General features: G+C 40.2%; 1 protein-coding gene across 6 annotated transcripts in view; it reads right to left on the reverse strand.

The window, feature by feature from the left end:
* RASSF4 (Ras association domain family member 4) overlaps positions 1-25,549 on the reverse strand; it is a 227,586-nt gene that overhangs the window by 100,669 nt on the left and 101,368 nt on the right. For all 6 annotated transcript variants that reach the window (XR_008846489.1, XM_056531234.1, XM_056531233.1 and 3 more), the window contains 2 exons: positions 22,006-22,084; positions 17,255-17,330 (listed from right to left, as the gene is read on the reverse strand). Coding sequence is in view for 5 of the 6 variants with exons in the window: in XM_056531234.1 (XP_056387209.1) it covers positions 17,255-17,330; positions 22,006-22,064 (135 nt within the window). In the remaining variant the exon portion in view is untranslated. The remainder of the gene's footprint in view (positions 1-17,254; positions 17,331-22,005; positions 22,085-25,549) is intronic.

Genomic DNA, 25,549 nt, shown 5'->3' on the forward strand with positions numbered 1-25,549 from the left:
TTACTAGTGGATGTTGGAACAGAGACAATTCTCACTGGTCTCACAATAGGTAATTTTTCAAAATAAAAATGTGTTATTGTTTGACACAGACTCAACCTGCATACGTGAGAAAATCTTTTTTAAGAAACACAATTCTGGAAATCTTGCATAACCGCTTCTGTAGATTTATTTATTTATTTCAGAAAAAAAGGTGCAATCTTTCAGAGGCCTCACACCACCAACCTCAGGCATAGTGAAGTGATCAAAACCGGGCTCTTAAATAGCACTACGCAGTAGTTTCAGTGATGTATTGTGAGTAGGGCTATTTAAAAGCCCAGTTTTGTTGATGGCACTATGCATGAGGATGGGGGCATGAGGCCTCTGAAACGTTCATAACTCATTTCATATATACAGTACAAGTTATTTTACTTAATATTGTATGACCATGCACTAATTCACCTTTTATTTTGTAATTGTTTATTTCAGTTTCACTAAGTAAAACAAGTGTCCACTGTTTTTATTTGTTTATGTCACAGTGCGCTAAAATTAGTTCTATGAGCCATATTACATGGGAAGATTTTCACCCGAACAGGCCAATAATAATCCTGTGAAATACAACAAGATATCAGCTAATGCTTGTTCTTTTGAGACATTTGTCAGATGCACATGTCTTCTGTAATAGGGAATGAGTAACTGAGTAAAGAGCTGCGCAAACTATCAAGTGGGCCAGACACCACAAGGCAATGGCCCAAGACATTGTGCTGCCTTGGTCCAGGAGGGAAATGCAGCCCCCCCCCCAAAAAAAAAAAAAAAAAAAAATAAGTACTATGCCATTGCATATCAGGCAGACATAAAAAAAAAATGCAATTCTGGGATTTTGTATTTTTTTTATTACTTTTATGCCATTTACCATAAGGGATTGGTAAGGTTATATTTCAATAGTTTGGACAATTTCGCACATGGCAATACCAAATATGTTTATTTTTATTATGTGTACATGTTTTTTATATGGAAAATGGGAAAAGGGGGGTGATTTGAACTTTTGACAGTGGCAATCTAAATGGTTAAATAGCCGGATGCAACGATTGCCGCATATCGGCTATTAGCGGCGGCCCCCAGCGAATGATTAAAGCTGGGGGGTCACCGGGTACGAAGCAGGCTAGAGTCCGGAGTCTGCTCCATACAACCTGAGCGGCACCATGACAATCTAGGTCTGTAATGAGTCGCAAAGGGGTCAAAAATCTTCTTGGGGCATCAATGTGCTGCCTGGGTCCAATGGACCCAGCTGGACCCATTGTAGGGCTGGCCCTGCCACAAGGCCTCTATACTCTATACCCAACCATTGTTTGATCCCAAACAGAATGACAATATGGTCTCAGTCGGTGGAAGTCTAGGTTTCTCATTCAGGAAACCACTGCAAACAAAGGTCACAGCGGCTGTCTGTCAAAAGCAGGGTGCTGTGGCACCAAATTTTCTTCTACTAAGTGCCGTGAAATGGTCCAGACGAAGACAGGGGTAAGTAATGAAGGTGCCACCTGTGACAGGATCTAGAGAAAGGAAGGAAGGCGCCTCATGTGCGGGATCAGTAGATCTTGCAGGTGGGGGTAGGGGAAGGTAATTCCCAAGCCGCTTACCAAAGTTGGTTGTGCGCCCACACACAACAAGGTTAGAAGCAGAAGAGATATGAAGGCAGGTCCACTGCAGCCCTCCTGGATAGGTATGGAATCAAAGGCGAATGACCAGGGAGTCAGGAGTTTGTCTGGCGCAGAGAGGAACCATCAGACAGCCAAGTAAAATCAATGGATTTATTAGATGCAACGCGTTTCGCTGCGCATGCGCAGCTTCATCAGGCATGACAAAGGGAGGCTGGTAACAGGTATATATACCTCCAGGAATTAACCATTAGAGTGCTTTTTGAAAAGAATTGTTACATAGAGTTACATATCCATATGACAATATATAAAAAAGATACATAAATACATATAAACAGAAATCACAAAAAATAGTAATAAGACAGCAATATGAAAGCACAATGCAATCCTATAAATATATATATAAATATATATAATTATCGCATGTGATGTGAATATGACACCAAAACGACTCAAGAAATCGCTCCGCTAAATCACCGGTGCGACACTCAACAACACAAGTTGGATATTATTTCAAAAAAAAAATAAAAATATATATATATATATGGTATAAAGAGTCATGTCAATTGGTTCAAGAGATGGAAAAATTATTATTTAATTGTATATCGCTACCTTATTAAAAAATAATAATAAAATAAAATAATAAAAAATAAGTGACAGTGCGAAAAACCAAACCGCAACTGATCAGAGGGGAATGTATGAACACTACTTAGAGAATAAGATAAACTCAATTAACTAATGCGGTATTGAATACAGCAACCGGCGAAAACGCAGGGTGTGAATATTCGTACAAGAATCCGGATTAACAAACAATAAATGAATTAAAAATACAAAAATGTTTATATATAAAAAAGAAGAAGAAAGGGAAATCAACAAAACTTAGATAATAAAACATAAAAAATGAATAAATAAATACACCGTGGGGCGCTCCAGGGTGAACAGTACAGAAGGAGCAAGGAAAAATCAAGGTATGATGTTTTCAAAATTAATCCATATGGAACGATGGGAAATTTTTAGATCCCAAATTATCAAATTATTTAACTGTATCAATACATTCATTAAAACCTTGAGGGTGCAAAGTATGTAATTTGTGAATCCAAAAGGATTCGCGATTATTAAGTCTTTGTATTCTATTAGGTAAATGAATGGGGATAGTTTCTAAAATAATTAATTTCAGGGTTTCAGTGTTTTTTTGATGAGAGAGTGTGAAATGACGGGAAAGACTATGCAACAAAAAACCATGTTTTATGTTCCATCTGTGTTTGTTCATCCTGGAGCGCACCGTTTGTGTGGTACGGCCAACATATTGGCGATCGCAACCACAGGTTAATAAATAAATAGCAAAAGTGGTGTCGCAATTTAATGAATCCTTAATTTTGAATGTTTGTTGTGTAAAAAGGGAAGAAAAGGTATCAGTTTGGATAATCCATTCACAACAGAGGCAGCGACTTTTTTTACAAGGAAAACAATATGGTTTAATAGAACAGGAATTCTGTGGTGTACGATATTCGGAAAATCTGCTAGGGGCTAATAAATTGCTGAGATTTTTGGAACGTCTGTAGGTGACATTAGGGACTGGGGGAATTAATTGGTTTAAAATTTTATCATTTTGGATAATGGGCCAGTTTTTAGTTAATATTTTTCTAATATTAGATGCCTCAATATTGAAATTCGTAACAAAATTGTATCTAAAGGGGTTAAGAAGCTGATTAGAGCTGGATTTTTTTAGAAATAGATGTAACCAAATCAGATTGTTTTTTATCTTTCACCTTCAGATATGCCTTAGTAAGAAGCGATTTGGGATAGCCCTTTTGTATAAAGCGTTGTTTTAAAACCTCAGCTTGAGAGATAAAATCTGAATCAGAGGTACAATTTCTACGAATTCGTAAATATTGGCCGAAAGGCACCCCTCTTAGCCAGCTTGGATAATGTGCACTGTCGAACTGTAAAAAACTGTTAATATCGACAGATTTGAAAAAAGTCTTCGTCGAAATAGTGCCATCGACTGTTTTATGGATGTCAAGGTCTAAAAATTGGATGGAATTTTCTGCATAATGCATAGTAAATTTAATACCCCATGTGTTAGTGTTCAACTCTTGGACAAAGAGGTCAGCTTCATGTTTGGTACCTACCCAAATCAAAAAAAGGTCGTCTATATAACGACGAAAGAAAAAAACGGACTTAAAGAACAGGGACTGTGCCATGACAAGGGACTCGAATCGCCCCATGAACAAATTAGCGTAACTAGGGGCGAATCGAGTCCCCATGGCACAGCCCCTACTCTGCCGATAAATGGTATGGTTGAATTCGAAAACATTATTAAGAAGAATAAATCTAATGGACTCCAGTAAAAATTCTGACTGGCTGGGGTTAAGTGAAGGGTCCTCTTGTAAAAAATGTTTAATTGCCGGAACACCTAAATCAGTGGAGATGTTAGAATAAAGAGAGCACACATCCAGGGTAAGAAAACTATAATAGGGGGGTAGGGATAGGGCATGTAATTCCGAAATAAGTTGAGCTGAATCTCTCAAATAAGATGGTAATTGTAAAACAAAAGGTTGAAGGAATAGATCTATAAAGTGAGAAAGGTTTGCAGTAATCGAACCAATACCTGAAATAATAGGTCTACCAGGGGGGTTGGTTAAACATTTATGTAATTTGGGTAAATAATAAAAAATAGGTAAATTATAATTTTTAATATTGAGAAATGTGTGCTCCCTTTTATCCAACAATTGTTTTTCTGTAGCTCCACCTATAAGCAAACAATATTGTGAAAAAATATGAGGGGAAGGGTCATAAGAAAGCGGAGTATAATATTCAAGGTCTGATAAAATTCTAAGGGCTTCATTTTTATAATCAGCCCTATTCAAAACAGCAACCCCCCCACCTTTATCTGCAGGGCGAACAATAATAGATTTATTGTTCTGTATGGATTTAATTGCAATTCTCTCAGCAGAAGTTAAATTATCATTTTCCTTAAAAATAACAGATTTATCACATAAATTTGAAAAATCTTGCATGACCATATGATAAAAAGTCTCAAGATGGCTGCCACGATTATGTAGAGGATAAAACGAAGATTTGGGTTTTACTGGTACATGACGAGCTGGAGTCATGTCAACTAGTGTGGTAACAGAAATTGAAATATTATCAATATTAGAATTACAAACTCCCGAATTCGAAATTTGGGGAGTATTAGTAGTTTGATGGTCCGATCTGTTCTGGATAAAGAAATGACGGCTCAATGTTAATCTACGAATAAAATCGTTTAGATCTAAAAATAACTGAAAATCGTTCGGACGTGCAGCAGGACAAAAAGACAGTCCTTTCGCGAGTAAATTCGTTTCATTTTCGGAAAGTATATAGTTAGATAGATTAAAAATTTTTATAGTTTCTTTTTTTGTTATTAATTTTTCTGTCTTTGAGATAATTGTAGAGGTGGGTTGGCGTTTTCTCTGACCTCCTCTGCAACCTCTGGGTTTTCCTTTCTTTTTATAGACTGTGTTCGATTTGATGTCTTTATGAGGGGGTAATACTGGGTGATCGTGCGTAAGCGTACATCCAAATTGGCATTGCACGCTAGAGTGGCATCTGTAGTGAGAGGGCAATTGTAAAAAGAAGATGAGGAGGTGGAAACAGGAGTAGAATTCCCTGGGGTGTCAAGCGTGTCATATTGTGAGCTATCAATGAGTGTGGAACTCATGTCAGACATAGAAACCTCGTGCACCGTGAGAAGGGAGGGATCAATGGAGCAGTCGAGAGAATTACAAGGCTGCCCAACAGAAAGACCCCCCACCGCCCCGGAACCCGAGTTCAACCCATGACAAGGATCCAAAAAAGTGAGAGGAGGAAGCAAAGGACAGACCATATTAGGTGCTGGTCTGTCTAGTGATGAAAGAGTATTAGTGGTAGTGTTATTAAACATATTAGTGTTAGAATTGGTAGAGGTAATACAAGTGCTGGTAATAATTTTTTGATTACAACTGGTATTGGTATTAGCAGTAGGCATAAAAGATTTATTCGCTGATGGTTTGGTTTCAGAAGTAATATGATTTTTCTTGTTGTTAGAATTTTTTGAATTAGAGTATTGGGAATTATTACGAGCTGAATTTACTATAGTTCTACTATGTTCGAATTTTTTATCAGTACCCAGGGGAGTGACAGACGATGTTTTAAGAACAGAATTAATTGGGTTTTCCTGTTTTTTAGAGGATAAAGTGTTATTAGACATTTGTTTCTGAGGATTATATCTTGGCCATTTATGTATTTGGCCACACATATAATCCTGTTTGTCACGATTAAACTTATGTACTTTTTTATTTATGGTTTCTATCTCCAATTTTTGTAATCTATTAGATAGAAGTCCTTCAAGTTTATGATATTCAGAATAACCCGAAAAGGTTGCCAGAGCATTTTTAATGGACCTAGCTTTGTCCCGATAATGAAGGACTAATGTATTTCTTTTGTCCAGGAGACGAGTGACAAGTCCCCTAGAACAATTTTCCGTAAATTCATCCCACTCTTTAGTAAAAAGAGGATCATCAGGAAAAGAGGATTCAAAAGGTAATCTCAGACCCCTCGGGGTAAAACTATCATTAAGATATCTTTGTAAAAATAAAACATCTAAATTATGCTGCAATTCAGACTTGCAACAACTTTCGTAATTATTAAAAAGAGCCGTCAGTTTACTTAGATCGTCCTCTGTGAGGGCTCCCGGAACAAAGCCACCAGGTGGTTCAGGGTTAATTTTTACCGCACCTAAGAGTTGGCTGATCAGGGAGTTCCTGACATGGTCACGATCAGGGAAATACTCCATGTCCGAGCAAGGAGAGCAGTAGAAAAAAATGTGTATATATAAAAATAATAATGGATGAAATAAATAAGATAACAGGATAAATTAAATTAAATAACCAAAAATAAAAATAAAAATAATAATAATAATAATAATAATAATAAAATAAAATATAAAATGAACTAGAACAAAATTAATTTTAATTTTGAAAACATCATACCTTGATTTTTCCTTGCTCCTTCTGTACTGTTCACCCTGGAGCGCCCCACGGTGTATTTATTTATTCATTTTTTATGTTTTATTATCTAAGTTTTGTTGATTTTCCTTTCTTCTTCTTTTTTATATATAAACATTTTTGTATTTTTAATTCATTTATTGTTTGTTAATCCGGATTCTTGTACGAATATTCACACCCTGCGTTTTCGCCGGTTGCTGTATTCAATACCGCATTAGTTAATTGAGTTTATCTTATTCTCTAAGTAGTGTTCATACATTCCCCTCTGATCAGTTGCGGTTTGGTTTTTCGCACTGTCACTTATTTTTTATTATTTTATTTTATTATTATTTTTTAATAAGGTAGCGATATACAATTAAATAATAATTTTTCCATCTCTTGAACCAATTGACATGACTCTTTATACCATATATATATATATATTTTTTTTTTTTTTTGAAATAATATCCAACTTGTGTTGTTGAGTGTCGCACCGGTGATTTAGCGGAGCGATTTCTTGAGTCGTTTTGGGGTCATATTCACATCACATGCGATAATTATATATATTTATATATATATTTATAGGATTGCATTGTGCTTTCATATTGCTGTCTTATTACTATTTTTTGTGATTTCTGTTTATATGTATTTATGTATCTTTTTTATATATTGTCATATGGATATGTAACTCTATGTAACAATTCTTTTCAAAAAGCACTCTAATGGTTAATTCCTGGAGGTATATATACCTGTTACCAGCCTCCCTTTGTCATGCCTGATGAAGCTGCGCATGCGCAGTGAAACGCGTTGCATCTAATAAATCCATTGATTTTACTTGGCTGTCTGATGGTTCCTCTCTGCGCCAGACAAACTCCTGACTCCCTGGTCATTCGCCTTTGATTCCATACCTGTGACAGGATGGCAGACAAGAAACCTGTGGGATGTGTGCCCGGGCCCTATAAGTATCAGCCAGAGCCTGTGGGCAGCCCCTATGGAGCAGACTAGAGGCCACAGAAGAGGAATCAGAAAGAGACTGAGGAAGAAGCCCTGACCAGAAAGCGGGGAGGTACAGCAGACATCTCAGCATGGTGGCATTGAGTGTCAGGACTACCTGTGTGTTGGTGGATGCTGACTGGTATCAAATGCTATGAAAAAATCAAGATATTATGACATTTAGTGATTTTTCCTCTTCCTGTCTAGAGCTCACCTCCTCATAAAAGCTGATTGACAGGACCGATCCCTCCTAAACCAATGCTGATATGGAGTTGCACATTATTTTCATCGAGAAACTCTTGTATAAACTGACTTCCAGGTCTTACAGCTGCTTGACTGAACGGTTTGATGGCAAGTGGATTAGGTTTACACCAAGCTATTTATCCAACCTCTGCCTAGTTTCTATAGTTACCTGTGCTATATTTGGCAGCAGAAAAGCGCCATTCAAGGATCTATTTATAGCGCTAAGCAAAAGTAAGAGCTCAGAAACAGCTTAGTAATAATTGCAAAGATTATTTAGCTTATTGTACATAGAAGTTAAACTATGCACTTAAAGAAACAAAAACAAAAAGAACAGGGGGCTCTGAGGTGGGAGTATTTTTAGGTATAATAAAGCCAAGATGACAGGTGGTATTATGTTCACCTCCTAGGGTTGCTCTTGTAGAACTATAAAATATAGGGCGCTTGTAGAATATGCAGTCACAGGAAAGAAGCCCGATCACATGTCAGGTATTGACATCTCACTAGTACATCAAAGATCAGCATAGCAGCTGATCACACAAAATAGGGGAAGTATGGGTGCAAGTGGTTGTCAGTAAATATTGGGGAAGACCCCAACATAATAGTAGAAGTCACTTAAAATCTTTATTCAGACAAGTTTCATATGAATGTCTACTCTTCAGCAGGTCCATAGATTCAACACAATGGCCTAGATTTATCAATCTGCCAAACTATCTGGTTTTGCCACTTGCGACCAATCACAGCTCAGCTTCCATATGTTAACAAGCTTTGCTAAAATGAAAGCTGAGCTGTGATTGGTAGCTATGGGTAAAACCAGGTAGTCTTGCTTTTAGACAGAGGTTCAGGTTTTTAATTGCAATTAACACAAAGCCAGGAATGGATCCTTTATTCGTGCCTCCCATATATGATCCATTTCCTTTCTTATATTTACTGTATTTATTTCAATTAAACCAGAACTTGTGAACACACTCTAAGAGCAGGAATAAATATAGTAACAAAAAGGAGCCCGAGGGAGAAAGAGTGCACATGTTGTGCAGTTATGGCATCTGTCAAACTTATGTTAAAAAAATGACTGCAGTAGTAATGATAAAGACAAGCATATCACATTGTAGGTGACAGTATAAGGTTTCATAGGATTTATTGGAAGTTGTTAGTTTATAGTGAGGATGTACAATCTACAATTGTATACGTGGAAGATGAGGCGCACTGAAAACGTGTCACAGAGCACATTAACATCCTGCTGTTAGGTACACTGTTCAACAGACAATGCAGGAAAAAAATAAAAAAGCTGAAAAGCAAATAGTCATTGCAGCCAGTGAGAGACTGGAAGTGCCCCCCCCCCCCCCCCCCCTCTTCCACTCTAAATCCCTAGAGACATCACCTTCTTCACATCCTTGCTCACGTTCACAGCTGATGCTAAATTGGGAAACATAGTTGAGAGGCTGGCAGCTGCTATATAAAGGAGCACGAGCACCACTGTAGATCAGAAAAAGCCTGACAGAGTACAGACACATAACTCAGTGAACTAGGAAAAGGACGCATACAACCATCAGAAGGTAAGAGTGTTTCATTTATTATAACTGTACAAAATGTATCATTGTTAAAATGCAGTATACCAGAATTTTTTTCACAAAGGAGATGTGTAGAAAAATATGGACTGAGTCAAGTGACATAAAATCAGCATAATAATATTTTGTGCTACGTAGCATTTAGAAAAAAAAATGGATTTATACACTGCTCATACTAATGGTAGATGCTATGTTAAAGGGGTTCTCCACCATAAGGTGATTTTAGTACGTTCCTGGCAGACAGTAATGGACATGCTTAGGAAGGATCTATGCTTGTCTTGGGGCTATGTTGTGAGATTATCATAACACTGTGGTTAGCTGTTTGTGAACCAGTATTTTCTGTTTGACTTTTCTTTTTTTGACTACAAATCCCAAAAGTCTATTTTCCTCCCTCCCACACATCAGCCACCCCACCCATTGAAACATAAATGAGCTGCATCCATTCAAAAGACCTGTGGTTTTCTATCAGGGTGCCTACAGCTTTTGCATTAGTTGCATATTGATCTCTCTCTCACCAAGCGATCCCTCCACCCATTGAAGCATACAGGCTCCCTGTCATCAGCTGACTAGTGAGTCAGGTCTCGGCCATATTGCAACCTGGGAAAAATCTGAGAAAACAGTCATTTTGTATGCTGTTAAAAATAAATATTGGGGTGAAAATCACATAAGAATTGTGAGAAAACAGTCACACACAGGTACAGACACTATATTAAGAACTACACTAACTTTACAGCCTCTGTAGCATAGTCAAATAAAATACTGGAATACCCCTTTAACCAAGTGTAAAACCAGATGGTTGGCTTTTGGTTTTATGCAGAGTAAAAGAAGCAACAAAGGATGAAATGCTCACACAGAGAATAATGTTAAGCAAGGAATATCTTTATTATTAATTTCATATATGAAGCAAACAAAAACACTGAAAGGGAATAGCTGCAATATATGTTCCAAACTGCGGACACTGTTCGATAGCTGTTATGGAAGGGGGACACATGGGACCTTTCATACAGTATATCTGCCTTTGCTACCCATAACATAGAAACATGTCTTTATTTTCCTGTGCCAAGTGTCTAAGAGGCATTCCCAAACCCCGGAAGTGTTAAGTGCTGGAATACATCCTCGCTCCCCTCCCATCCCTGTCCCTGCTTATTTGCCAGTCAGCATTGAGCCATATACAGTTTATGAAAGGTCTCATGTGTCTCCTTGCCCTAACAGCTATCTAACAGTGTCAGCAGTATGTAATATATACTGAATGCTGAGTCTATAAAACAATAGCAATCCTCAAAACATAAGAGCATGAATGTAAAGAATGTCAAAAGACAGCTAAAATATCTTGGAATCCTTAAGTATTAAAAACATGCCAATAGAGATGCGTCTAACCCAGAAACATCACTATGGGCAGGTTTTCATACTTTAGAATGTCAGGTTATTTCAGAAATCTGTTGACATCCTTTATATTTAGGCGTTTAAGAGTATTTTTGCACAATTAGTACTTTGGCTATTATGTAGGCATTGCAGTTTATTGGTGATATTTGCACACATTAGTCTATTGCACTTTAGGATTGACAAAAGGTAGATTTTGAGTTACCCTTTATATTTCTTAAAGCTATATTGGAATTTTTTCTTGCTTGACATTACTCTCTAGGTGTGCATATTCACCCCTAGTTGCTTCTCTTGCTGTGCATATATATATATATATATATATATATATATATTTATTACACGCACACACATACATATATGTGCCTCTTTTTATAATTAATGTACTAAGGTTATATATTTTATGTCAGGTAAATTACTAATTCTCACATAAATCTATTATGCAAAAATGCTTTTCATTATAATTCGACTTAAATGCTTGTCCCAATGGCTATGCTGAGATACTAAAGTATTCTGTCTCTTCCTTAGAGCTATGAGATCTCAGCTCCTAATTTCAGTACAGCCGCTCCAAAATATTGGTGAAGATACAGAGGTAAAGATGCATTGTAAAAGACTGGCTGCAGATAACCATGTGGACAGTGGACTGGAGGATTACATTAAGTCCATTCAGGCACTGGCATTGCCTTGCTCAACAGTAACAGACAATTTGCAGCTAAGACCGAGCAAGTGTCAGCGAAGAAGTCACTTTAGACAAAGACCATCATTGAGGGTCTGTGAAACCAAAGTTCTGGCTGTTGCACAAGAGTCCACCAGCAGTACCCGCCTGATGTCCCTTCAAAGTCAAGCTGACCCTATTGCCTGGCTATTCAGACACAGTGAAAAAGAGAACCAAGAGATAGAGAATCCCTCAACAGCTACCTCCAGCACTGCCTCTACAAAACTAAGAATGACTAATTCCTTAACTACAAATAAAGCAACTGATATAATTAGCAGGACACAATGCATGATTCAGGCTAAGAGGAACCGATTCCCACGCTTGCAAAAAAAATGCTGTTCTCCAACTTACAGTGCAAGGGGTGGAACATCCAAACTTCATAAACCAGAGTTACCGGTGATATATGAGTTATGATTGACCCTGAGAATACAAGGACGTTATGTAACGAAAAATAATTTACTATGGAAGTTGAAACTTGGGCTGATATTTATCTGAATTTGCATAGCTGCACTAATAAATAATATTTATTTATTTTCCACATTCTTGTTTTTTTGTTATTGATTGGACACAAAGTTTATTTTCGTTGAGATTTTGTTTAAACATTGCTCCTAGAAGAAAATAAGATTGTGTGTGTGTGCGCATATATATATATATATATATATATATATATATATATATATATATACACACACACACACACATACACACACACACACACACATATATTACCTGGTGAAGCATTGAACAATGGCTAGGAACTTGCTATGCTCTATAGTGTGGAGATGTACAGGATTTTGTATGCAGGGTCATAGTGTGTGTCAACCAGATGAAAATGAGGTATAACTTTCCAGGATTCGTGGTCCGGTTTTGGAAATAGACCCCTTATCAGCCAGCATTGCTAAAAATGTTAATTGCCAGCTTTGTGCAATGGAGGTGTGACGTGGCCAGGGCTGGTCCTACCATGGGATCCGGTGGGGCCATGGTCCCAGGAGGCACTTTTCAGGGGCAGCACTTTGCTGCCTGAAATTTTTTTCCTTCTAATTACCACATCATGGTACGGGACACAGCTAGGGTGTGGGCAGCCAAGTCCTGTCTCCGCAGCGGGCAGTACCGCACTGTTTGCTGCAGGAGAAGCTCCAGTGGGTGTCACCTCCGAGGCCTGGGCTTCCTCCTGTCTACCCACAACTGCCTGTCTGCTACCGGGAGCTGGTGCTGCTGCCTGTCGGGCACTGATATCCCCGGGACACACTGACGTTACGTAGGGAGACATCATTCGTCATCACAGAGCCTGCACATGAAATGGCACAGGGGGAGTAGGGTGGGGGGGTTAATGAAATGACACGTGGGGGGGGTGAGTGTGGGGGGGTTAATGAAATGGCCAGGGGGGGTTTAATGAAATGGCACAGGGGGAGGGGGTTAATGAAATGGCACAGAGTTGGTTAATGAAATGGCACGGGGGGGTTAATGAAATGGCACGGGGGGTGAGGGGGTTAATGACATAGCACAGGTGGGGTCAATGAAATGGCACGGGGGGGGGGGGGGGTTAATGAAATGGCACAGGGGGGGGGGGTTAATGAAATGGCACAGGGGGAGGAGGGGCGGTTAATGAGCTTGCACAGCGGGATCAGAGGGGCCACCTCAATTTCCAATCCCCCCCCTCTGATCCCCCGCCCCTGTGAAATTTCAATTCTCCTCCTCCCCGCTGATCCCCTGTGCCATTTCATCCCCTCTCCCTCTCAGAAGGGGGGATTGAAATGGCACAGAGGAGATCAGGGGGGGGGGGGGATTGAAATGGCAAAGAGGGCATTGGCAATGGAGAACACTGGAAAAATGCAGATGCTGAAGAGATGACGTTTTGGCTGGAAGAAGACATCATGGCGGTCTGAGCTGGATGGAGAAGAAAAGGAAGGAGGACACTGCTGATCAGAAAATATGTATTTGTGAGTCCCTAAATGTAATTGTAATCACTTATATGGTATACAGATCTGTATACAGTTGGTATATAACTCTCTCTGGTCCTGTATATAATCACTTATACGGTATACAGAACCTGTGTACAGCTGGTATATACCAATATATGGTCCTGTATATAATCACATATATGGTATACAGATCCTGTATACAGCTGGTATATACCTCTATATGGTCACTGTATTTGAGGGGTGAGGTAGTTGGGGAATCTTGGTTTGTATATAGTGGACTTTATTTAATAACAGTATAGTGGAATTATCCAGTCACTAGTCGCTTTGTGGTGTAATGGTCCTTGTGTGGCGGTATTATAGGTTATCCCTTATATCCCGTCCTCCTATCCCAGCCTCCTATCTCGACCTCCTATCCCGTCCTCATATCTTGACCTCCTATCTCGACCTCCTATTCCGACCTCATATCTCGACCTCCTATTCCGACCTCATATCTCGACCTCCTATCTTGACCTCCTATCCCGACCTCCTATCCAGACCTCCCATCCCGTCCTCATATCCCGTCCTCCTATCCCGACCTCCTATCCCGACCTCCTAGCCCGACCTCCTAGCCCGACCTCCTAGCCCGACCTCCTAGCCCGACCTCCTAGCCCGACCTCATATCCCGACCTCATATCCCGACCTCATATCCCGACCTCATATCCCGACCTCATATCCAGACTCGTAATATGTGTACCAGGTATTGAAATAGCTCCAGCCGTACGGAAATTATATGGGAACATACATTTCCCATTGATTTGCATGGGACTTTAAACAAAAACCCTGACCCTCACAAATGGGGGTAGTTAAGAGTTAAATTAACTATCCTATATTTTAAGTGGACATATAAGTAACATGTGACCAAGTATTATCGAAATATCTCCAGCCATTTGGAAGTTATGCAGTAACACATATTTCCCACTGACTTGCATGGGACTTTAAACATAAGCCCCGCCCCTGGCAAATGGGGGTGAATAAGGGTTAAATTACCTATCTTAAGTTTGTTGTTGGCATATAAGTAACATGTGTGTCAAGTTTCATGTTAATATCTTTAGCCGTTTGAAAGTTTTTGTGGAACATACATACATAAATATATACATACATACATATATACATACATACATACACACACACGTTGAGTTTTATATATATAGATTAGTGATAATATTTATCTAGGTATACCGGTATTATTGGTATTGTTGGTCTCAGTATGCCCGATCTGGTCAAGTTACAATAATGTAAGGAAATATTTGCTCCTTGTTTAGTTGTAACAACTGGCAACTGCACAACTAGTATATTTAGGTATACAGTATTGTCATGCATAAAAAGACTGTCATACACATGTTAAATATAATATATCGGGGTATACCACGCACCGGCCTATAACACGCACCCTCATTTTACCAAGGATATTTGGGTAAAAAAAAGGTTTTTACTCAAATATCCATGGTAAAATGAGGGTGCGTGTGTGCGCGTGTATACCCCGATATACCCCCAGGAAAGGCAGGGGAAGAGAGGCCGTTGCTGCCCGCTTCTCTCCCCCTGCCTTTCCTGGGGTCTAGAGCCCTGCTGCCGGCCCTTCTCTCCCCCTGGCTATCGGCGCCGCTGCCCGTTGCCTCCTCCCATCCCCGGTGGCATAATTACCTGGGTCGGGTCCGCGCTGCTGCAGGCCTCCGGTGTGCGTCCCCTCCGTCGTTGCTATGCGCTGCACGGCGCGGCGCATGACGTCAGTGCGCCGCGCATAGCAATGACGCAGGGGACGCACGCCAGAGGCCTGCAGCAGCGCGGACCCGACCCAGGTAATTATGCCACCGGGGATGGGGGGAGGCAACGGGGCAGCGGCGCCGGCAATGGGTGCCGCTGCCCCTTCTCTCCCCCTGGCTGTCGGCGCCGATAGTCAGGGGGACAGAACGGGCAGCGGCGCCGATAGCTAGGGGGAGAGAAGGGCCAGCAGCAGGGCTCTAGACCCGAGGAAAGGCAGGGGGAGAAAAGCGGGCAGCGACGGCCTCTATCCCCCTGCCTTTCCTGGGGGTGTATCGGCGTATAACACGCACATAGACTTTAGGCTAAAAATGTTAGCCTAAAAAGTGCGTGTTATACGCCGATAAATACGGTATATATATATATATATATATATATATATATATATATATATATATATATGTGTGTGTGTGTGTGTGTGTGTGTGCGCACGTGTGTCTGTGCTTTTTCGGGGCGGGGGGTGGTGGTGGGGTGAGCATTTCAGTCTTGGACACAGGCAGCACAATGTCTTGGATCGGCCCTGGACGTGGCATTTAGGAAGGGATGATGGGTATGCCAGGTCCCGTCACTATTGTAAAGAGTGTAAGGGGACATCAATAGGGGAGGCACTTTACCAGGTGAGTATAGCTTTTGTTTTTTTTCAATATATAAATAAAATCAATATTAAACAGGTCATATCAGCTTGTGTGAGACCTGCAGCCTCTTCAAATTCACCTCTGCTTGTCCTTGTAATTGAAATTGTAGCATCAGTGGAAGGTACTTGGAGGGGACAATGCTGCAGTGCCTTGCAACATCTCTACTAATGTTATGCCAAGGACAAGCTGAGGAACATATTGAAGAGGCTGCAGCTCTCGCTAAAGCGCCGTGACCACTTCAAACAGCTCATTGGCAGACGTGCAGTAAATCAGACCCTGGGGACAGGCCCTCAATATATAAGGCTAGATAATCCCTTCAAATGCATCATATAGTGATAAAGAGCAAAAAAAAAAAAGAAAGGTGTTCATAGAGCAGCAAAGTTTAAAGAAGACTTACTAGCTAGCAGTGAAATTTATACACATACACCTACTGAAGTTGCATTAGTATAGACACAACTCTATGTCTGCCTACAACACATTGACAGGTCAATGGATGCCTCTAATGGTTGAGAGCCCAGTAGGACTTCTCATGAGTGCAAACCGGCCTAAAATACCACAAATTAACTGAACTCACCCTCGGACAGGTAACCAAAACCGGAACACCAAAGAAAGGGCGGGAAAAGGATTTTACGGTAAGACAAAAATCCCTTTTTCTCTATCGGCTCCATTGGGGGACAAAGACCTTGGGACATACCAAAGCCATCCCTAGGGTGGGCACAGAAAACAACAACGCTATGTTCCTGAGTCCCTACCTGTCATAGGAAAATAAAAGGGAATAAGAAAAACTAAACGTCCCTATTCTGTAAAAAAGAAAAAAAAATGTTAGACCAAGTCTGGGGAGAACCCCAGACTAGTGTCCCTCTCCTGCGACACTAAGCTAAAACTGATTACCTCAGGCTCTGTAGGCGGGTATATCCTGCTGGGAGGAGCAGACTTTTTGATTTCCTTAGTGTCAAGTCTCCTAGCAACAACAGCATACACCCAAGGTCTGTGTCCCCCAATGGATCCGATAGAGAAATTAAAGTGTTGAAAGCTGTATTATAGATTACAGAAGTATAACACGGCGACATTTCATCACACAAGCCTTTCTCAAATGTATCTATTATAAAGTCATTTATAATTCAAAGTTATCTAATCCTTAAATAGATGAGAACATATGTGATCAAACATTATTTACATATTATCTTGAAAATACCACCCTAAGGTGGTGCCAACAAAACTAGAACAACACATGTATTGTGTCCCAAAATTATTACAAATACTGAAAAAAACCTAACAATCTGTTATTCCAAGTTATAGATACTTTAGATAGACCTATTAATTTTATATAAGTACAACAATAACTCTAGATACAAATGAAGCATTCTCACCTCATGATGTCGTAACTGGAAGCTCTTCCCTTCATGATAGCAGTTGTAGGTTTTCAGTAGAGACAGTAGCTCAGACCTATGAAACAAATAAAAATGAAGACTTATGATAGAGTTAAACAACAGGTGGAGAACACTGTTAAAGAGGTACTCCGGTGGAAAAAAAGTTTTCAAATCAACTGGTGCAAGAAAGTTAAATAGATTTGCAAACTACTACTATTTCACCCTTAAAGGGTTTTTTTTTTTCCTCGTTTTTTCCTCCTCATATGACGGCTTGTTTTTTGTCCAACCAATTTTACAAAATCAAAACACACCATTTTGTAAATTTTGGGGGCTTCCACTTTTACACAGTGCACTTTTCAGTAAAAATTACATGTTCTCCTTATTCTATACGGTTACAACGATACCCAAATGATACAGGCTTTATTTAGCCTTACTTCTTTCAAAAAAGTAAAAATTTATTTGTACAAAAATTTGCATGTTTTAAAAATGTCCTCTTCTGACCCCTATAACTTCTTTATTTTTTCATATATAGGGTAGCCTGAGGGCTCATTTTTGCGCCATGATCTGTATATTTTATCTGTGGCATTTTTTGTTTTAATAGAACTTTTTGATCACTTTTTATAAATTTTTTTAGGGTATACAAAGTGACCAAAAATACACAATTGCCATTTTTTTTTACGTATACGCCATAGTCCTTGCGGTTTAATTGATGTAATATTTTTATAGTTCAGACATTTATGCACACTGTGATACCACATATGTGTCAACAGAGAGCCCTGTGTCAACAGAGAGCCCTGTGGTCAGACTTGAATGAACTACAGAAATTTAAAGGGGATCCCCTATCCAAAGGATAAGGGATAAGATGCCTGATCGCGGAAGTCCCGCAGCTGGGGACGCCCGTGATCATGAACGCGGCATCCCGTTTGTAATCAGTCCCCGGGAGGGGACTCCCGTAGGCTTGCATTGAGGGGCGGAGCGTGACGTCACACGGGGGCAGAGGCGTGACGTCACACGCCGCCGGCCCTGTAGTCGCCCGTAATCAGACCCGGAGCGAACACGCTCCGGGGACTGATTACAAATGGGGTGCCGCGTGCATGATCACGGGCGTCCCCAGCTGCGGGACTCCCGCGATCAGGCATCTTATCCCCTATCCTTTGGATAGGGGATAAGATGTGTAAGCACCGGAGAACCCCTTTAAGTACTGGAAGGCTGAAGATTTTTTAATTAGAAGCAATTTATAAATCTGTTTAACTTTCTGTGACTAGTTGATTTGAAAACATTTGTTTTCCACCACCTAAATACCCCTTTAAATACCTGTATTACAACCAACAAAGAAACAAATGCAAATAAAATGAGGCAAAAAACTATTTTCCCTCTTAAAATGTTTTCTTTTATCTTTTTTTTTTTTTTTTTAGACCTTCAAGTAAAATTTATTACGGGTTTTACAGAAAAAAAATATTTTTAAAATGAACTGGTGCCAGGAAATTATACTGTTTGGTTAATAACATCTAGGACTTAAAGGGGTACTCCGCCCCTATACATCTTAAGATGTCTAGGGGCGGAGTACCCCTTTAACAGCTGCTATACTTCCTTTCCAATCAAACTTAGAGCTCCCTGCTGCCCCCTCTGTCTGTGTCTGGAACTGCCTAGAGCAAGCGCAAACTCCTTTTCCTCTGGACAGAACTACAATATTTCCACCATACAGCAGCTGGAAATACTGGAAGGCTTGCATTCTTTAATATAGGTAATTTACAAAGTTGTATAACTTTCTGGCATAATTTGATTAAAAAAAACAAAAAAGGTAACCTAGGATAAGCTAGATTTGCATCTGTGTTAGAGGTTCAGTTAGGAGCCTCTATCACAGATTCTGGTGAAAATGCTGGATAAAATAGTGTAGTATGCTGAGGTATTTTTCTCAGTAATATGCTGGGCAGTGTGATGGAAACCCAATATTCCCTATTTAAAGTCAGTGGAGTTAATTATGTCTCCCTTCTAGTGCCCGGCTGCAGCCTGCTGTGACAGCTGAATTCGGACCAATCCCGGCCGGGCATTCGGTCCGAATTCAGTCAGCCTGCACTCGCTCTCTGTGAACGCTTGGCTGCACGCATTGGCTCACTGGCCTCGTGCGCTGGTTGCCCCCGCCCTGTACAGTCTGGAGACAGTGTGCGCACAGAATCTTAGTGCCGTGCTGATGCTCCAGGACTGTACATGTCCTGTACGGGTAAGTCTGATCTGAGGTCTTATTTCACATATTATATTTCATTTCGGTCTTGGCGGTGTAGAATAGCACGGCAGGTGGGCGATGCCCCTATACTTCTCCTCCCTGCATAACACTACACTGCTAAACAAGGAGGAGGAGACCCCGGAGCAGCCTGCCGGGCTATTGGCTGCTCATCTATGCGTGCTCCCGACGGGAGCGCAGCATAGATGAGCTAAGGGCAGAAGTCTGCACCCAGCAGGCATCAGTGAAGTTGCGCTTGCTGGGGAAGTCTGCCTGGTAAGTGAGCACACTACCAGGTAGACAAAAAGACATTTCTAAGGTAGTAAAAAAAAATTAAAGGCAGGGAGACGGTTAGGGATAGATGGGCAATAGGCAGGGACAATTTTTATTTTTTTACATGGTGGGAGCTACTCTAACTATTTGAATGTGTTTTCTTTATTTGTCTGTATTTAACTGTAATATATGTATTAATGTAACATACTATATCAAAAATAGTTACATACAGTAAAACCTGTTTGAGAAAAAACAAAAAAATTGCACTGATAAGTGGTCTTTTATGGGATGTTTTTTTCAAAGAAAATGGTCACTATGCAAAATGTATGGTGGCCTGAATAAGGGGGTGGTCTTCTGAAAGAAGTGGTCTTTTGGAGAGGGTTAAATCATTTAAAAATCTCAATGCTATTTTCATTCATATTGAGTTTGGGTTCTCTGTAAATGATCTCCCTGGGCCAATTCTTGCCTTCAGAAGGAATATAAAAATACTTCTGCCTAATCTATTCAAGGTATTTCTATACTCACACCAAGAAGCCCTCCCTCTCCATCTTCTATAAAAGAGATACATATCATTGTACAAACAGTGTAGAAATCCCAAAGTGGCTGAATCATTTAGGCCAATTTCTTTGTGCACAGTAAAACAAAATAACTGGCTAAAGTAGTGGTGAATAGACTGAAATGAGTAATTACTGCACATCTTAAGTCCACTCAGACCTAACAAACTTTATGTTGTCAAAGTTCACAGCAATAAAAATAAGAAGACTGTTCATAAGTACATTCCGATAAATTGGGCACACGATTGGTGTGCTCTTGTGTTCTGGTGCTATATTTGGGATATACCAAAGCCCTATTGTAAGTTTTCAGAATATCTGGGCAGTTAACTCAGTCCACAGCCTGGCATGCCAGGGACATGCAAGTCGCCGCGCACATGTGGCCACTCTTGGCCTAGCTCAGGGAGCAGGGGGATCGACCGTGATGTCTGTGAGTTAACTGCGCGTGCATGCGGCGACTCGCAGGTCCCTGTGTGGTGTCTGCTTGTAGTGGCGAATTGCTGCAGAAGCAGACAAAGCAGGCACACTATAGGGTTAGTCATCGGCGGATCCGAAGCGTAAAATTCGTTGTGCATGACCCTACCCTAAAAAGGAATACTTTAGATACAGTTCTTGCTACAAACTGCCGGCACTGTTTGATAGCTGTTAAGGCAAATGGGGGAAGATTTATCAAAACCTGTGTAGAAGAAGAGTGGTGTAGTTGACCCTAGCAACCAATCAGAAGAATGCCTGCTTGATTGACAGTCAGGGTTCAGCCTCCAGTGCAAAGCCCTGTTTCTAAATTGTATTCTTGTACTGTGCATACAAATTGTGCACAGCTGAATGTCAATCAAGCAGAAACAGGTTGGGAGAGTGGGGTGAGGAGGTGTCCCTCCATCAGGGTCTTGGGAATTTCTTTTTGATTCTTTGCACTAGAGAATAAAAGTATATTTCTATGCTATAGGAGCAGACAGATATATAAAAGGTCCCATGTATCTACTTGCCCTCACAGATATCTAACAGTGTCAGCAGTTTGGAACATGAATTGCAGCCGACAGATTCCCTTGAACTATATATAAATTCCCTTCAGCACTTTTCTTGTTGGGTGCTGCCCATGCTGACACCTATCCATCGCAAAAAAAGCCTAAAATGGGTAAGTAAGTAAGTATCAGAGATGGACCAACAAGCAACTAAACCACATTTTCTTCTACATCATTTGGACAATTAGGTGTGTGTATCACCTGAGGAGGTAATGGCACCATAATGTACTATAAGACTATGTTCACACAAAGGTATGACTACAAACTGTGGGTGCCGGCATAGATGGCTATGCATTCCATGCAGGGTCCACAGAGAGAATGAATGTGTCATGGAAATTCGCTTGTGTTCACAGCGCAGCAGAATCCCGTTGAAATCAACAGGACTCTGCTGCAGCGGAATCTACACGCCAAATTCTGATGTGGAATCCGGCACGGGAATTCTGACATGTGAACATGGCCTTAGAAAAATGCAAGCCAGCGAAAGGCAGTGTGGGAAATGTTCTACTGGAACACCTTGGGTCCTAGAATTCATATAGGTGTTACTTTACCATACACCACCAGCCTAAACATTGTTACAGAGAAGTACAAATCTTCATGACAATGTTCATTATGCTGTTCTCTTGTCAGCAAGAAGCCCCTTCCCCTACAGAAACAGACATACAGTCAGTAGTAACACATTAATCATACCTTAGAATGCATTTCTTGTTGCTGATTTTTACATATAACTGTGATTCACAATCACCCATTTCTTAATCACCCAGTGTTCCTGTAATAAACAGAAATAAAATCAATGGATGAAATGTAATTAAGAAATACAGTATACAGTATTTTGTAAAGTAAAAAGTAACTATATAGCTTAAGTTCAACAGATATTTTCCAAGGATGGGCTTATTAAGAAAGATTAACATGTACCTGTCACTTTAAAAGCCTTCTAACATGTCACAGAGACAGGTGCTGAGACCCCCGGTGATCAGGAAAACGAACAGTGATAAGCATGCAATAGCATTCTTTACTTCCGGACTTCAGCAATCTTTGCCTTGTTGCCTCTTTAGGATATGTTCACACGTACGCAGATTTGATGCACAGGATTTTCTGCTGCAGATTTCAATGTAAACTAAATGACTGAGCACAGCTTCTAATCTGCAGTTACAAATCCTGCGCATCAAGTCTGCACAGGATCCTGTACATGTGAACGTACCCGTACGGTATATTCACTAGTACAGTATCATGTGCAGATTTGATGCTGCATATTTCAATGTAACCTAAATGACTGATCACATCTTCAATTACTATGTATCAAATCCTGTGCCTCAAATATACGCAGGATACTGTATGTGTGAATAGACCCTTATGAAATTTCTGGCCACGTTATTCGGTATAACCTTCTAGTATTGGTTGGACCTTCTTCTGCTTTCAGACCTGCATTCATTCTTAATGGTATACTAGGTCAAGAAACATTCCTCTGTGATTTTGGTCCATATGGATGACATAACGCAGTTGCTGCAGATTTGTCGGCAATGATGGGAATCTCCCGTTTGACCACATACCAAAGGTGATCTATTGGATTGAGATCTTGTGACTGCGGAGGCCATTGGAGTACAGTGACCTCGTTGTCATGTCCATGAAAACAGTTTGAGATCATGTGAGCTTTGTGATATGGTTTAATAACCTGCTGGAAGTAGCCATCAGAAGATGGGTACACTGTGGTCATAAAGGGTTGGACATGGTCACTAACAATACTCAGGTAGGCTGCTGCATTTAAACAATCTACAGGCCTAAATGCATTGATATTGCTGCCATGTGATCAGCTGGTTAACCATTTGTGTTAACATCAATTAAACCGGTGTACCCAATAAAATGGTCAGTGAGTGTAGGTAAGCAAGAAAAAGAATGGTGAGACAAAAAGAGAAAGCTTGGCATATAAAAGATTTTCATCAGAATGATTCCAGGATGATATTCTTTGCAGCAATTCATATTTAATATCAGGTGAAATATCTTCACCTGATATTAAAGTTTTAAAATCAGGTGAAGAAAAACATAATGGTCTTCGTAAAAAAAATCTAAAAAAAAATCTTGATATTTATTATAATTTGCAAAGTTTAAAAAAAAAAAAAAGCTAGACCCTAAAAACTCATCCTGGCCTGGTCCTGCTCACAGATCTTCTAGGTTTCTTATAAAGCAATGTCATGTTGTCTTCATGTGGCAGTATTTGGGTTAGTATTTTACATCAGTAAGCCAAAACCAGGAGAGAAAGAAACACTTGCGGAAAAGTATAAAGGAAAGCTTTGTATCTTTTTGGTGTTTGTACCCATTTTGGTTTTGGCTTACAAATACTGATGTAAAATAATGATCAAAATATTAGCATGTAATGAATGTCTTGGTAAAAAATGGTTAACAACCTATTAGGGATGCAGCGATTAATCGATAAAATCAATAAAAATCGATATCGGCATTCGTTGTCGACGAATCCTGTAATCGAATAATCGGCTCATTCCTTGTCCGAGCACTGTCTGGCATAAGGTTGCTGCGGGCTGAAGCGGGGGGCGTCAGGCGCTAGGCCGCACCACCGCAGCCTCTGTATATCAAGTCCCTGTCCCACCCTCCTTTGACCCACCAATCACGAACTGCTGCTCTTCTCTCCTCTACCGTCGCCACCTGTTGATATACTACGTCGTGCCTTTTATGGAGCTGCAGCCTGCCGTGGAGGACCTCATCGTACTGCTGCCGCAGGTAAGCCAGTTTCCAGCTGTTCAGGGCTCATGCTGCCACTGTTACTGCCGCAGTGCCTTTCATATTGTCATACACATGGGGGGGGGGGGGCATGTGCAGAGCATTGCACCCTAGTTTCTCTAGTACAGACATTAGGGTGCAATGCTCTGCACATACCCCCCCATGTGTATGACAATATGAAAGGCAATGCTACGCTGGTCCATATGTCAGGAGTGAAGACAAATCTGCTTTAGCGCTAATGGTATCCTTCACATTCTTAAAAGCCTCCTCGTACTTCCTGCAGTCCTGCTGCCACTGAATTGACTATATTGACAATGGACTAATGTGGCACTGGCTTCTGCATGGCTAACCAACATGCACAATGATTTGTCATGAGATATATTCCAGCCATCACAGCTCTGCTTTGCACACTTTGTAGATGCCTACCTTGTTTGAAGATTGTTTGTTTGTTCTGTTAGTTAACTTTTTTTTAATGATGGTGGTTTTAACTTGTTTTATTTGCCTATCGTACATAGTTATTAAAATTAAACCACTCCAAAAATGTGTCATTTTGCATTTTTTTTTCGATTAATCGAATGAATTATCGACCAACTAATCCATTTTTGAAATAATCCTTAGCTGCAGCTCTATGGATTACATTGCTACAATATGGCTACATTGCTACAATATGGCCTTACATTCCCCAAAAAATAAAATTTATTGGAGTGCTTATTTAGAAAAAGAGAAGACATGTCAGGGACTATATCTAGAGCGGTCAAGTGGGTATAGTCTCTTATGTCATGAAGAAGTGAAAGTGTGGATTCTATGCGTATTTACAATGTGGGAGGACGTATAGGGGGACAGAGAACGGGATGATTGGAATTCCAGCTCCCACCTGCATTGCACAAAAGGGACAATTAGCATATTAGCAATAGGCAATATATCTCGTCAACGGCAGCACCAATTAAAGTTATACCTAGTTTTAATCAGGTTCATCCGCTCTATAACCCTGTGCATTCAGATTAATCACCTGTCAGATACTCTTTAACTGATTTCTAAAAACAAAATAACACTAGTGCTTTCATGAAGGTATAAAATATTAGTGTGAATGTTAAACTAGTATGATCCTCGTGGAGTCAGGGCAGAATATGTATTTTCTTTTATATTACATTGGCTTCTACCATTTTTTTGTTTATCTTCCTCTCAGCCAGTTTTGGCCCGGGCTGGTGTAGATTTGTGGCAAATTGTGCTACTTTTCACCAAAAGTTGCATATTATAAATTCATGACCACTGCATAAAAACAACTTGATTTTTACATACCTACACAATCATGAGAAAATTGTCTACTTGAAAAGTCGCAAAAAAAAGGTAACTGCAATGAATTAAGAGACACATTTTCCCCACTATGTTTTTCTATAAGCTTTCCTTTGTCGAATTTCCTGCCATCATTAATCTCACGGTTTGGCTGGAAAAATGATTTGGCACATGAATAACCACATTGTTGTTCTCATACACTAGAAAC

This window comes from Hyla sarda, chromosome 7 (genome assembly GCF_029499605.1).
Source record: "Hyla sarda isolate aHylSar1 chromosome 7, aHylSar1.hap1, whole genome shotgun sequence".
NCBI lineage: Eukaryota > Metazoa > Chordata > Amphibia > Anura > Hylidae > Hyla > Hyla sarda.